General features: G+C 27.7%; 1 protein-coding gene across 1 annotated transcript in view; it reads right to left on the bottom strand.

Moving 5' to 3' along the window:
• The window catches only part of LOC121124523 (SET domain-containing protein SmydA-8), a 28,365-nt gene extending 14,667 nt beyond the window's left edge, over positions 1-13,698 (bottom strand). The window contains exon 1 of the mRNA XM_040719685.2: positions 13,426-13,698. Within this exon, the coding sequence (XP_040575619.1) occupies positions 13,426-13,682 (257 nt within the window). The 5' untranslated portion in view covers positions 13,683-13,698. The remainder of the gene's footprint in view (positions 1-13,425) is intronic.
• Positions 13,699-16,054: the final 2,356 nt, after the last annotated feature.

Genomic DNA, 16,054 nt, shown 5'->3' with positions numbered 1-16,054 from the left:
ATAAAATATTCAATAAAATTATCTAAATTTTCTAAAATATTTAGTTAGAATGGTTCTCTCTACAACCAATCTATCACTTAATATAAAAAATTTAAAAATGTTTAAACTTAGGATCACCCCTGTATATACATATATATATATATACGACGAGGAATCAAAAATAAATTATATTCATGTCTTTTTTAGAAACAGAATATATTAAGTATAAAACCGTTTATTACTTTGTTTATTTTTCAAAAAGAATAAATTATGTAATATCCATGACGTATCCAGTGAGATAAGTATATTGACAACTGAAAAAAAAATATATAGGATATTTTTGTGTTAGCAAGGTAACACTGTGTAAAATGTATGCAATTCTAATGAATAGTATACAACTATCATTTGTGTCTTCTTAAAAAATGTAGACAACTCAAATATGAGCATACAAAATAAATGGAAAATAATTCACTAACTATAATTATTTTTTTTTCATAAATTAAATTGTAACCATAATTGAAAAAGAGAAAATGCTATTTGTATTTTAGTCAAAGCTGGATTTACTATTATAATTTATAGGATAAGCTGATACACCTAAGAATATTTGCCACAGTCTGGAACCTTCATTTGATATATGATACTTTCTGTTGTTTCAATATGGTCTAGATAATATATAATATGTTGTATCCATTTTTGTATGAATGATCGTTGTGAGTAATGTGGGGTGTTTCTCGATGATTGATCAAAATTATTTATAAATATAAATATTATGTCGGTGAAAAAGTAATTGTGTACTTCCAACTCGTTTTTTTTCAACTAGGATTATATTATTTCTTTTTGATCACATTGGATCATACGAACTTTCTGTTGTAAACTTTTTAACAACAAATCCTTTTGGACAGTACTGCACTTGGTCAGTTCAGTCGTGAATTATCGTGTGTCAAGTATGGAGGTCTCAAAAGAAGAAATTTGCTATATTTTACATTTTTATTACCTGAAACGGAAACACGCGTCGGTAGCGAACAAGAAAATTTGTGATGTATACGGGACTAATACTCTTTGGCTCCACATTGCACAACAGTGGCTTGAGTGATTCTCCCCCCTCAATTCTGCCTTTTACTTTGAGCAACTTGAATATTTGAAGCTGAGGATCGTAAAGACGCGCCCATTATTGGTGAATAGGAGACAACAAGACATCCTCGAGAAACCCCCAGGACGCACACATCTTTGATAACGCGCCAGAAGCTCCGGAACGTCGGATAAGAAGTTCTTATGCCTCCATCCTACAGTCCAGGGCTAGCACCCAGTCTACTGTCTATGACTTACGCGTTTGGGGATACACATTTGCTCTATGAAAAATGGTAGTCCGAGTTTTTTACCGGAAAGGACTAGGGTTTCCACGAGAAAATAATTTTGAAGTTGGATTATCATTGGCAACAAGTTTTAGAACGGAAAAGGGCATACTTGGCAAAAATCGAATTATTGAAACACTTACTAAAAAAAATTGAAAAAAAGCTAAAAATAATAAATTACTTGTCTCCCTAGCTATTATAAGGTAATTAAATTCAAAATACATTTGTAATCCAGGCTTGCTTATGTGGTAATGGACTACAAATGTGATAATGTTTTTAATGTAAAGTAAACATATTTCAAAAATAAATAATTTAAAAAAAATTGAATACATTTTTCTCACTACTGCTGTACACTTTTGGTCAGTTTATTATTCATCCACATTCTAAATCCTTCATTGTATATTGACTTTACTATGTACAATATTAAGTCTTTAAAAAATAGTTTACATATTCTAGTTCAGGATATATCATAGATCAGACATAAATACATGAACTGTTTTGAGAGTGAAAGTATTGAGGTTCGACATTCAAACATTTTTTATATTGTTTACAATAATATTTTTACTTAGCATGTATTGATAAATTTTAAGGACGTTTAATAAAAAATTTAATGACTTCAATATTAGGTTTTTGTGGATCAACGTTTATAATCTCATTACTTGTATTACTATATTATTATCAAATAGGGGGAAAGGGGGAGGGCCTAATTGACGTATTTTTCAGTTTTTGAAATTTTACTAAGTCCATGTAAATTATATTAAAATGTGGGCTGTTGTTTTTTAAGTAAATTTAAAAAAAATATCCAACTTTTTGCATAAATTGAAAGTTGGCAACTTTTTGAGCCAACTTGTCCCATTTAGTGGTTAAGACGGCGCAGAAGTGATAATTCATAAAAATAACTGTAGATAAATGAAAAATACGTAATTTATTTCAAATATTCTAATTAATATATTTATATATATAGAGTGCATGTCAGTATAAAAGCAGACCCGGATAGAAAATAAAAAACTGAGGTTTTTTTTTCCAACTATTTTTCTTCATAAAAACGGACTAGATGATTTTATGCCCAACATACAACCTTATTTAAGGAAAATATATTTAACGGTATTTTAGGTAAGGATTTAAGCTTTTTCGTGATACTTTTCATTTAAAATTAAAGAACTTTGAAGTAGTTTTTTAATTAATCAATCAAAGCCAAAATATTTATATTTTAAAAATTGTTTATTGAATTCGATTGCAAGTAATAAAGCTTTAAAAACCGTTTTTAATGGGCTTTTAAAACAAAAGATATCGGCAGGAAATACAAATGTATTCTAATAAGCGTTATTGAATTGCAAAGCTCTTATTGCCAGCAAAATTACATCTTATGAATATACATCTTTTGAAGAGATAAGTCTGTTATCATCACACCTATTTCATGGTATGCTCCCTTCTCTTTGATGGTCCTAAACACCTCTGGATCAGGATGAAAATGTGGATGTAATGTTATTAGAGTTTACCCCTCGATGGCCACAAAATATTTAGTTTCATTAATGTGGATTATAAGATCTTAGAAAACTTTTCAAAAGAAATAGTCTTACTATGGAGTATAGCTTCTTATATTTCATTCTTATTTGATCCTGTTTTTGTTATATGCCTGTATGAGTGTTCTCAATTCTGTACGTTGAAGGATTTGATTTTAGTAATTTGCTTTATATTAGTAATATTTGTATAATGATTAGGTAGGCTTTTTTTTTTTTTTTTTTTTTTTTTTTTTTTTTTGGAGAGGTATAATAATTAACTAAAATATTTATTTACGTGAACCTTCTTCCTGTATTTTTTTTCTAATATAATTTGAGCATATATAATGAAAACCTCAATAAAAATAATAATAATAAATAAAAAAAACCCTGGCCACAATACAAAAATCAAAAAAAAATATTTTTCATATATTTAAAAAACAGAGCTTTATTGATTATTTTCACTTACTAATTGACTTTCAAGAAAAAAAAGAGAAATAATATCAAAAAAAATGAAGACTTATTAAGAATATGATTGATATTTCAGTTGCGCATACATTTTTATGGGTAAATCTTATATGAAAACGGATTTCAAGACAAATTTCTACAAAAAAAAAATCATCTACGAATCCATATTTAATTGGAAATCCATTTTTTTGAGCATGAACAAAAACGAAATTGCAAATTCTTATCTATTTTTATTGTTGACCCATTACTTTTTTTTAAATAAATTCGGAAAATATTTTTATTCGTTCAGTTGTTCTTTTTATTGAGACAACAGTCACTTTTTGATTTATAACTCCATCTAGTTTCCTTGGGGTTTGAAATACAATTTTTTTGTTTTGGGTAAGGAAAGGCCCCTTATTGTTTATGTATTAAATATATGCTTGATCTATAATATTTAATATGTTTAAAATGATGTAACCCGATTTTAATCGATAATTTTTATTAAAAAACTACCAAATTTCCTTTTCGTAATTTTACAAATTTTCAAATCAAAACGTGTCAAAAAGGATAATTTTTTTAAAGTTTAATTGTTATTTTCTTGTTTAGAGGTTTAAAATGCAAAATATAAAAGATCTGGCCATATCAAATTCCCAACTTGTTTGATTTCGGTACAGTCAAATATATATTATTCTTTTGACGATTTGCAGCAAGTAGATTTTTATATTGCAAATATATTATTCAAAACAGATATAATATTTGCCAGAACTTATGGTAGAGTTAATTTACTCACTAAAAAGCTTTCAATAGTTGTTTAAGCCCAAGTTATAAAAATTTGTAGTTCATAGTGATAAAAGGTATCATGAAAACCTATTACAAGCAATATATTACTTTAATTGCCTCTACATATAAGTATGAATTATTCAATTTAAATGAACATTTATGAATGTGTTTCAGTTCATTTGTCGTCTGGAATATTATACGAATATAAAAAAGAAATTTAATGATATTTGCTAGGGCGCCGTGATTACTCATGAGTCTAGCTTGAATCAAAATTTTGTTTACTTTAAAAAAAATGAAACGACGGATATCTCCTATAATATAAGGTCGACATGTTACACTTTAAATGTAACTTTTTTTTATCCCATGATGTTGCTCAGGATCAATGTTTAATAATTCATATTCATTTATTTACACTTCCATTTCATTTTGAAATTATGTGGGTAACAACTTAATTTCGCGTTAGTAGACTAAGCAAAGAGATTTATAAGAATAGATTGTTTTCATTGGAAATATCTTAGTGTTAATGAAATTTTAGAGACAGTGGCATAGATATTCTACTTTCTAAAGCAAGAGTTTAAATAAAGTATGGTAGCATGACATTTTCTGGCAGTATTTTCAAGTATAACTAGGGCGTAATGAATATCGATAAATCATATTGTTTCGGTAATTATCACCTGCTTCTATAAATTAAAAATATACAAATGTACCATAAATCAACTTTTAAAATGTTTTCCATTCATTTAATCAAAATTAATTTTATAAAAAATAATTAATAAAAGTATTTGAACCTAAGGGTCATTTTTTAAAGAAAGACGGAGATCATTATAAATAATTGAACATCATTAAATGTAGCTTTCAAAAAAAAAAATATCCATCTACCCCATCTAATTGTGAAAATCTATAGAGGCTTATCGTTATAAGCCTTTTTAGATTTCCACAATTTATTCAAACTATATATAAAGGTTTATTGATTATAGTTTTTAAGTACAATAATACAATTGTGACAATATGGGGAAAAAAAATTATTTTGAATATAAAAAATAGTTAATAAACATTCTAAATTTATTCCTCATAAATACTAGTAAATACGCCATGGAGAACTTCGCGGACTGCTGGTATCAAAAATGACCCTGCCAAAGTTTCAAAATTATGCCCACAACAAAAGAATAATAATTGAGTCTGTTCGGACTACTTATGCTACAATAAAAGTAATAATTTGCTGCATAAAATCAAAAGAATGAATTCCAATATGTCTGAGTATATTTTTGAATAAGCAATACTCGATGGGTACAACAAATATCCCGCCGTCCACAGAGATAGAATAAACTGTATAGGGAATAATAAGGGTATGGCTCGAAAACTTCATGTAGACGTAGTGTTCCCATTTCTAATAAAACACCATCTTAATTGAAGGATGGGTTTGAAAAGTAGATTATATCAAAATCAATGTCAAAGTCGTATCATTTTTATTGTAGTTTTAAATGGTGGCCAAAAGCTATCAGTGTTGAAACTTTACCTCGTTTCTTTTACAATTTATATGGATATGTTTATGCTACATGTAAAGACAGATAACTATAATTAAAAAAAGATAGACCAGCCTTGTAGAATAATGCAAAATAAACATGGGCTTTCACTTAATTTGATCTGCTTTGCGATTTTAGTGCGAAAAGCCTTTATTTTCATTTTTTTCCGCAAAAAGATTGTAATTCTCATCAAGCTAAAGAACAAATTTCTACACAAAAGATTTGAAATAAATTTACAGAACTTTTCTCTAAATAACAAGTCAGTATCTTTACACAAACAGGTGTGTTGAGTCTGTAAAGTTACGTCCGTAAAATTTGAATAAACATCGTAATTATAAGAAAATTCAATTCAATCTACCATTTGTAACATTTGAACTACAAACATGTTTGAATGTATCTCTTTAATAATGGAAGCTTTTATTACTCCTCTTTTAATGAACATCCTTTTTAAAACAGTGTCATTGAACGGAGTAAAAAAGAAACTCCAATTATAAAACATATTTAATTACATGATACACATTTAAAGGATTTTAAAAACTCTGTCTTTAAAATTTTGTAGCCCTTTTTGAGCTATTCCATTCTATTAAATTGGTATAAATACTTTTATTAATATAAAACATTCACAAAAACAGAAATTCTTATTTTAAAATTACCTCAACAACATGAGTTTCGAATTTCAATGTTATAAATTTTGCAATTCTTATCGGTATAACTTTTTTTTATTTTTGATACAAATTTTTATGAAATATGTATTAGTTTATTTGAGTTTTGGGAATCAAATGAGTACCGATTAGTTTTAGTGAGGTTGGTTGTGGTTTATAAAATAATCGCAAAGATACTATTATTTTGTAGCTGCTTTTATGTATACGCCTCAGTCTTCATTTTGAAAAACTTTTAATTAAAACTATTAATTTAATTCCCTAACCTTGAATAAAAATTGCTAAATATAAGAAAAAAAAATCATAAACAAAGGATTATAAACAAAAAACTCCATATAAATTGATTAATATTTTAGGAGGATACTAAAAATTATTGACAATAAAATTTCGATTTTAAGGAATAACAGACATTTTTATAATATAGAAAGAATTATATACCACTACATTACCGGACGTTTAAGTATTTTTATTAACATATAAACAATCAAAATTAAATTTATGTCTCATTCTAGACCGTAAATGTTTATTTAGATACAAAAATTGAGTATTTACTATAGTTTTGCTCAAATTCAAATGATTTGCCTAAAGTCTTAATTTTACAAATTACTATTTTTAATATATTAATAATTATTTTAAATTAATTCATTATAAAATCTTCCTTTGAAAAACTATACTTATAAGTTAATTTTAGCTCGTTCCTTACGTTTGAACATATACAAATACTTATATCAAACTTTTTTTTTCATTTTTGAAGCAATTTTGTCCTCTTTATAAACTTATGAATATACATATTATTTACATATTTAAGCATATGATTGTTAGATCATAATATTGCCATAATTTACAAACATCCACGCGTAAATAATTGCCTATTTTAAGAGTTGACAAACAAAATTAATAAATGCAATGTTTTTTTAAGTAAAATTTACACAATAAGTTGTAACTCAATATATTATTGATTAGATTTGCTTTTTTGTGTATGTACTTAAATGCAAATCTTTTCCAAAATGCTACAAATATAATAAGTTATCAAAAAATTCAAATATTTCTGCTGCTCGGATTAGAGTAAATTTATGTGTACAATGCAAAAGTAATATAAACATTTTAAAGTTCCATCTAGGTTCTATGATACTTTGCCGAATGCCACTTAGCCGAATGAGAATTTAAATGAAAAATGTTCATCTAAAGTGTGAACAGTTAATATTTTATTTACAAAATAATATTTACTTATAAGAATCTAATTCATCAGTGATATAGATACGATTTCAATTTTATTGAGTAAAAAAATACTCAAGGTTGATATAATTTTATACTTTTATAAAACTCAATACATTACCTTTTAAGTTAAATTACTCTTTAATTTTTGCTCATTTCAAAATTTGGAACATATTTTCTAGGGAATCATCCAATTCTGTGAAAATTTCAATTAAAAGTTTAAAAAACCTTTTATATTTGAAGGGTTTTGTTTCAAATAAAGTAAGAATTAAAATATACTTATTATTTTTACTCTAAAGGAATGTATTTGAAGCATTAATAATTAGGGCTTCTTTTACTGAAGATTATTGGATGCAAAAAATTCTATTCAGCTAAAATTTCTAGATGTGAAGTTTTTAAAATACTTTGATTATGAATTCTATATTTATAAAGAAGAAATAAATATGTTCAAATATGAAGAAGAAAACAATGGAGAGTTTATAAAAATATATTATTTATTTTTTCATTCCTCAAGTAAATCTAAAAACTATTAAATAATGTACCTGACTTATACACTCAAAATCTCTTTTTTTGTAACCATTATTATTCATAAATGAAGCTTGTAGTCAAAAAAATTAACATAAACATTTTTTTATCAGGGTTTCTCACTGATTATGACAAGCTTGAACTACAATTTAAGTCAGCATGCAGTCGTTATTTGATTATAAGCTTTGACCACCAATTACAGCTAAAATGTGAAGGTAGGACATAGTTTAAGGACTAAAAAATAAATTATTACTAAAGATTTAGAAGGTTTTAATACTAATGTATGTAAATATAAGTATAAAACAAATCTTTTGAATGAAGGTACTAGGAAGAAGACAAAAGCTCTCATATCTACTTTTGTATATATTATATATTTATTTAAGACGGCCCTAAAAATTAAAGGTTGACCCTTACTTGACTCAGCTTTTCATTTTGTTCACTTGAAATAAAACTTTTGCTCTTTAATTTCCCGTTTTTTCATTTTAAATCGTACGCTTTGGTACTAATTTATATACGAGGAGTTTTACAAAAATGACTTTTTTTGAATTTCGCGGGCAAGGTACATTTGGTATATTTGATTTTTTATGTTAGTACACTCGCCACGAACATATATTTACTGTTTCAGATATGAAAAATTTAGTTTTTTTGTCAGAGGCATAACGTATTTTGCATGTTCGGCAATTTTTTGATATTGAAAAACACGGATAAAATAATATGCATTAAATTTTGAGTAAAAAATAAAATTAAGTGTTCCAAAACACTTTAAATGTTGACAGTGGCATACAGTGAACATTTTCTGAGTAAAAAAAAATGTTTACAAGTCGTATAAACTCTTCCAAGATGGCCAGGAAGATATAAATAAGAAGCCTCGCTCTGGACGCCATACGACGCCAACAACAGATGATAAAATTGTTTTTGAAAACCGTCGAATCACTATCAGATAAGTTGATGAGGATATAGACATATCGCATGGCTTATGCCATAAATGTTTTTCCAACGTTTTGGGGATAAGTCGAGTATCATCGAAGTTTTTTCCTAAACTGCTTAATTTTGACTAAAAGAATGGTGGCATTTTTTGGGCAAAATCAACACCACAATCATGCCTCAGTCCCCATATTTACCAATTTGGCATAATTCTACTTTTTCTTGTTCCCTGAAACTGAAGAGACCTATAAAAAGACGGAGATTTGCAACGATTTAGGGGATAAACTCTGCATCACTGTAAGTACTCAAGGGTATACCAAAAAGTGCTTATGAAAAGTGCTTTGAGTATCGGTAAAATAATTTGTACAAATGTATTGTATTTGAAAGGACTACTTTGTAGAGGGCAACTTAAATATTGATGAATAAATCAATATATTTTCTGAAAGAAATACAAAGTGCCCTTGTTTTTTCAAAACACCTAATAAGTTGTTTTTTGATATTTTACACGTAACCCATATCAAAAATGACAAGTACTTATATAGTAGCAAAACTTTGTTTTTTATCTTATTTCTAATATTGTTAAATGAACACTTTATTTTTCATAAATTTTTTTGAATTAAGACATTAAAAAAAAAGATCGGATGAATTGGTCTATCCAATAGCAATATCATTAGCAGGAGTTACTCTGATATCAATCCTACACTACAGGGGTTGGGTAGTAAAACATGGACTTTCGAGCCTTCGCAGCCAGTATGACCCAAGCCAAATTTGGAATAAGATACTCGTGTAAGAGAACAATCCTATGTTGCCTTCACTGCCTCCTAATGCTCCTATCATCTATAGAGAAGTCGATGGCGAGGCAATTTATCAATTTGGTGGAGTCTTACTTGATCTTCTTCTCTAAGCTGTTCATGTACTCTGGATCCCTCTTTAAATCGTGCCTTCTACTTCCTCCTTTCCTGGAAAGGTCTTTCAAGTCATTCTTCTTCTTGGTCCTAAAAACAGGCTCCTGGAGCACTTTACAATGTCTATAATCATAGCCAGCTTTATTTTAGTATTTTGGAGATCTAGAATGCTCTACCTTTTGTCTGTTTGCTCATAAATGATGAGTAGATGAAAAAATGTTTATGCCCACAGAATGGCTGAACCAGAATGTTATCAGAATATCAAAAAATAATAACTAAACCTTCCTATATTAATTATTTGTATTATTTTGAAACAAGACGGTACCCCTTTCTCTTGATTTGCTTACAAACTAATATAAGTCAACAAGTCCCACTGGTAGTAATAGTGAAAATTATTTCACTACTAAAAATTGAAACATATGAGCGATACTCAGAGATGGTTAACTAAAATTGTAAATTTCGCAAAATTTAATGAAGTTGTTATTTTAAAACACAAATGAAACGTAGAATAAATAAAAAATTATCCACGACAGAGAAGAAAAGAGTGTATTAAATAGTTTTGTACATAAATTTTGTATTTCAGGGAATTGTAATTGGACTTATATAAGAAAATAAATAAAAATGGGCGAAAGAGTGGCAAGATTAATTAAGGCTTTTCCACTTCCTCCGTAATTTTATTGTATGTATTACTGAAAAATTAAAAATCTTTTTTAAAATCGATGTGTGTATTAAAAAGCCTATTTTTTCTTAAGATTAATTGACAGGAGGTAAAACCGAAAACGATTCTTCAGTCGATCTATTGGATTTATTTTTCTCAAATATTTCTTCCAAAAGCCGTTATTTGGCCACTTTCAACGGATCGAAAAAGGAAAGTCCAAAACTTTTCCCACATTTTGAAGCTCTCTAAAATTTAATTAATATTTTATAAGGATTGAATAGTGATCCCACAAAAACTAAAACAACGGCAGTAAAGAGGTTTGCATACTATTTATTAATGTTTACAAATAGAAGTAATATTGTACAACACTTTATGTGGTTAAAAAATTTAGACTAATACTTCAATATGGAACAAAGTATGAAGAAGCACAATTAAATATTAATTAAATTCAAAAAAATGGGACCACAAACTTTAATTTTAAAAGGAACAAAATAAAAAGGTAAGAGAAGGCAAGGTAGACCATTGATAATTAAGTGCCACCCTAAGTTACATACATACAACATAACGCTTAAATAAAGATTCCTCGTAAAAATATTACAAGTCTTTAAAAATCTTCAAAATATTAGGCTGGGGAAAGAGTAATTTCGTATTTTTCGCTTTATTTCAATGTTTTATAAGAAGTGTCACAATCATCCGATTTAAGGCAAATATACGCTGTTCTTTTCAAAAACTTGTTAAAAAACAAGAAACCCACTTCATAATACCCTTCCTTTAAAGGTATCTTGACCAAAAACTCCAACAATCGATTTTCACAGTCCTCCATGAAGGGGAAATTTGTATCCCGAGCACGTTGGCTATACATATAATATGTTGATACTTACTGTATGTCAGGTTCAGACTTTAGGGTGGATGCATAAAAACTTCCAATCCGATCTTTTGGAGCTTCTAATGCGTCATCAAAGATGTATATTGCCTAGCATTTTTTTGATGATGTCTCCTATTCACTAATACTGGCCGCTTCTATTCGATTGTCAACTTCAAAATGTCGGGCGTTTCACGGTAGAAGGAAGAATTGAGTGGAGAAAAAATCCTTCGAACCACTGTTGTGCAACACAAACCGAAAGAGACTGCACCTAGTATTTTTTTTTTTTTTTGTCGTTTACGACACTTAGTAGTAAAAATGTAAAATAAGACGAATTTCATCCTTTGTGACCTCTATACAATGGAATATTCACTACTGAACTGGTGAAAAAAAGTGTTTGTAGGATACACTCACTCCTTTACAACACTATATCGTAAGATCCCGTGTAAACAATAATGAACAAGATAAAAAAGGTGCTGGAAATAAAAAAATAATTTTTCCCCAACTTAAAATGAGAGTAAAGAAATAAAGTGACATCTAGCATATAAATTAAATGTTGAATATATTTTCAACAGTGCATTTATAATTTGATCATGAAGGTAAAACATAAACTATTAAAATACATTAAATGTATAGAAAGAAAGAACGAATATGTCATATTTGCTTTTTTGATATATTTAAAATATCTAAGAAAGACTTAGAAAATTTCCCTATGTATTCAAATACATACATTAAGGTTTTTTTTTTAATTTAAAAAAATATCGGCTGGCTATTTAAAAAATAAATAAATAATAATAAACATACTGTTGATTAAAAGATTTTAGATGATTCGGAAAAAGAGTTAAAAATAAAGTTTGTAAAATTTTTAAATAAGATATATAAGTTCAAAAGTAACTTATTTTTGAATCTCCAACCGATAAACACTAATATATTCATTATTTAAGACATTTTGATTGTGTTTTATTATTAATGAGTAATTTCTATGAAGAAAATGATCAATAATTTTTAAGCCCACTCAATTACAAGACATTGTTTTTTTTATTTCTTTTTATTACATTGAGTTAAAGGATGTTTTCAAATAATATGTAGATAAGTTCTTATATGGCCTGTAAACACAAAAACAACCTAGTAGGATTTTTTTCAAAATGTATTGTATTCTTTGACATATTATTGTTAGTTTATATCAACAAATACTTTTTTTTAACCCTATGAGTGTATTGCAAATTCTACTCTTACAGTAGACACAATATTTTATTAGGAAGTGACAATTTCAGAGTCAATATAGGTCATTTAAATCACACAAACCTTCTTGATGTTAGATATACATAGTCGTGTGTCCTCTAGAAATTTAAATACACTGCATGTTTTTGACTCAAATATCTCTATGAAATATGCGGATGTATGTATGTAAATATGATCCAATAAAATAATAGATATTATCTGTTTTTCTTTATTTTTGTTCAAAATTATTTTATGTTGACGCAAACTACAATCTTAAATTAGTCAAAGTTGGGTTTTACAAAAAAAAAAAAAAAAGATAATTTCCAATTTCCTTAAGGATTAATATCAGTTTTTAATATCAAATGAGGGCTTTAAACTATAGCTAGAATTATTGGGTATATTAATTATCCCCAGAAATTTAAATACAAGGCCAATAAATGACTCAAATATTTCTATGAACTATTGTGGCGATTATATGTGTGAAGTAAAAATAAATGAAATTTTCTCTTTTTATTCAAGATTTTTTGTATGCTGACGCATCATATATGTTTGTATGTACCAATCCCTAATGTAAATAACAAATAAAAATAAATTTAAAATAATAGATCAATATATTATGTATACAATTTTAACAAATTCGTTGAAAGTGCAAGATTACAGTTGTCAAAAAAGTACAATCACTTAACAAGTAGATTAATACTCAAGAAAAGGAAAAGTCTATAGGTCAAAAGAGAAAGAAATTGACCATTGACGTCATTATAAAGGGGGTAATATATTGTTGCCGGTAAGGAAAGAAGGAGATAACATATTCATATAACTCCACGCGTGTTGAATGTTACAGTTTTATAATAATAAATGGTTTTTGAAATGCCTTACCGTCCAAAACTTTTTGATTTCCGAACAATAAATGGAAAACAACGATCCGTATGACGATGAATAATAGAGTGATCTTCAGAACAATAGTATACAATTTTACAAAAAGGACACAGAGTCAAGTGATTATCTTCCTCTTCTTCATTTCCACAGAAAAAGCAGCACATATCAATATAAACATCAACATCATTTTTTGTATCAGTCATGCCGTTTATCCGTAATACACCGTTTGAGTCTTTATTAGAAGCCGCTGGAGACATAACTAAAGGAAAAAATGTCTCATGAACACTATTTTGCGGGCGTTGCTTACGTACACACATATACAAATATATTATATCATAAAAAGCTGCAGAACAAAACTTAGAAAATATATAAACTAACAATAAACTCCTATTAGAATCAACGTGTGTCGTCAGCTTGACTGTACATGCGTTTATAAGTCTATTATCTTAAGTTATAACATAATGTAAGCAGTAAATGTACATGTTATACATATCTATTCAATTAAAGCATTACCTTCAAAATATTTTGTAAGTACAAGGAGTTCCGAAATTAGGGTAATTGTAAATATATTTGTCATTAACTCATCGAGGTTTTGTAATATCAGCCTTATATTCTGCGTATTCATTCATACTGACCTGATTGATATCTTAAAATTCATGAAAACATTATTTAATAACATGACCTTGACTGAAAAAAAAACAGAAATTGATAGCTTAGTTAATTCCATAGGGAAAATACCATGGCGCAACAATATAAAAATGCCATTGTCATCAGGCAATTTGCAAAATGTTTTGGAGAAAAACAACTTGGCCTTGTATGCCATTTTAGTAGACTAGTCAGAGGATGAAAATAAAGTCAAATCTAAAGGAATAATGGCATCAAAACTACCTGAATTTTATCATAAGTATTACTTTTTTTTGGGTCTATTTTTAACCTCCGTTAGTGAAAATACTTTTTATGGCGTAGATAATGAACTTTGGGTCAACATTATCTTAAATATTTAACGAATTTTATTTCTTCATACAAAGTTTATATACACTCAAAATGACAATAATTAGTCATTACATCATTAAATTTAGGCAGCAATAAGATATAATTGAAATATTATAATTTCATCATCAATTAAAACTTATATGAAATATCATTTACTTTTAACGCACTCTTGGTATAAAAAATGTATTAATTAACTTTGATGAGATTGAGTGTGATCTATTCAATTCAAGCTGATATTTACATTTGTAGAAATACATTAAATTAAAAAAAGATAAAGTAATGGCTAAATAACGACTTAAAAGTGAACAAATTAATCAAATTTACCTAACTTTGATTAAAAATAGCAAAAAATTCGAAGAGTATCAAGAAATATATTTTTACAACCACAAAAGCATACTAATGCAGTTTCCACCATTAAAATCTGTTTTAAACATATTTGAAGCAATTTTAGCAAAATTGGGGTGCAGAAAATCTCGGTTAACAAACAAAGGGTAGAGCAAAGGCATGAGTTACGCCTCATACGAACTTTTAAAGCATTGCTGGTTAAGGCATGGAACAAAACAAGTTATGAAGTTGTGTGTGCTTCCACCAAGGACTTTCATCACTTCTGACAGCAACTGTGAAGTCTTAGCGTAGCTATTTTAAATGACATTTTTATGTCTTACAGAAAATTTAATTTAAATTATGTATCGTAATTTCAAAAATAAATTACATATTATTATTGTTCTGGTTTTCCCATGTTTACGTACACCCTAAAGATTTAAGGCAATAAAAATAAATACAATCAAAAATGATTACAGTTTTTTTTTTTTTTTTTTTGGCTATAAATTGAATAACTTTTTTATAAGCTATACGATAACCCAGCTAGACCTAAAAAGTTGTAGTTAATCCATAAATATTGTTCCTTTTTGGGTTAATATATTGTTACTTGTAATTTTTCTACGAATATTTACGTTGTGGGTAATTTTTCACCATACTTTTTCGCCTCTTGTATAATTTGCCACATTGCATATTCGCCACCTTTTATGTTTTTTACTTCCGAAACAAAGTTGAACGGAGTTTATGTTCGAGCCTCAGTTTGCTTGTTTCTTAGACACAAGGACACCGCCAAAAGTTACAAATTTATTTTTATGAAGCTTAGTGCTAAGATTATATTTGGTTACAGTAAAAGGCCATTGAATTTTGAGAGGTCAAGGTCAGAGTAAAACAAAGCAATATTTAAAATTGCATAATTGACCATAAAAATGGAAAACATTCCTTAATGGGGGGGAATTGTGATCTGCCAAGTGTTCATTCTAAGATGTTATATATTGAAAATTTGGTATTTACTATTCGATCTCTGCTATAGATTAGAAGAAGAAAATTTATAAACAGTCAAAACCGGACATAAAAAATTCAAATATAATAAAAATACGCTTTTAGTCAACATTGTCACCGATACCAATTTTTTACTTCATAAAAACTATTGCATAGAAGAAAAATGAAGAAAGAAACCCACATAAATTCAAATATTTCCTTTTTTTTTTGTATCAACTGTACAGAAATTCATGAAAAAGAAGAATTTCCTTTTGCAATTTTTCTTATTTATACGTACAAATCATAAAGTGGAGATCAACATTTTTTTGCTGTATATTTC

Source organism: Lepeophtheirus salmonis, chromosome 9 (assembly GCF_016086655.4).
Source record: "Lepeophtheirus salmonis chromosome 9, UVic_Lsal_1.4, whole genome shotgun sequence".
NCBI classification, from domain to species: Eukaryota; Metazoa; Arthropoda; class Copepoda; order Siphonostomatoida; family Caligidae; genus Lepeophtheirus; species Lepeophtheirus salmonis.
This window is presented reverse-complemented; position numbering and strand designations above follow the sequence as displayed.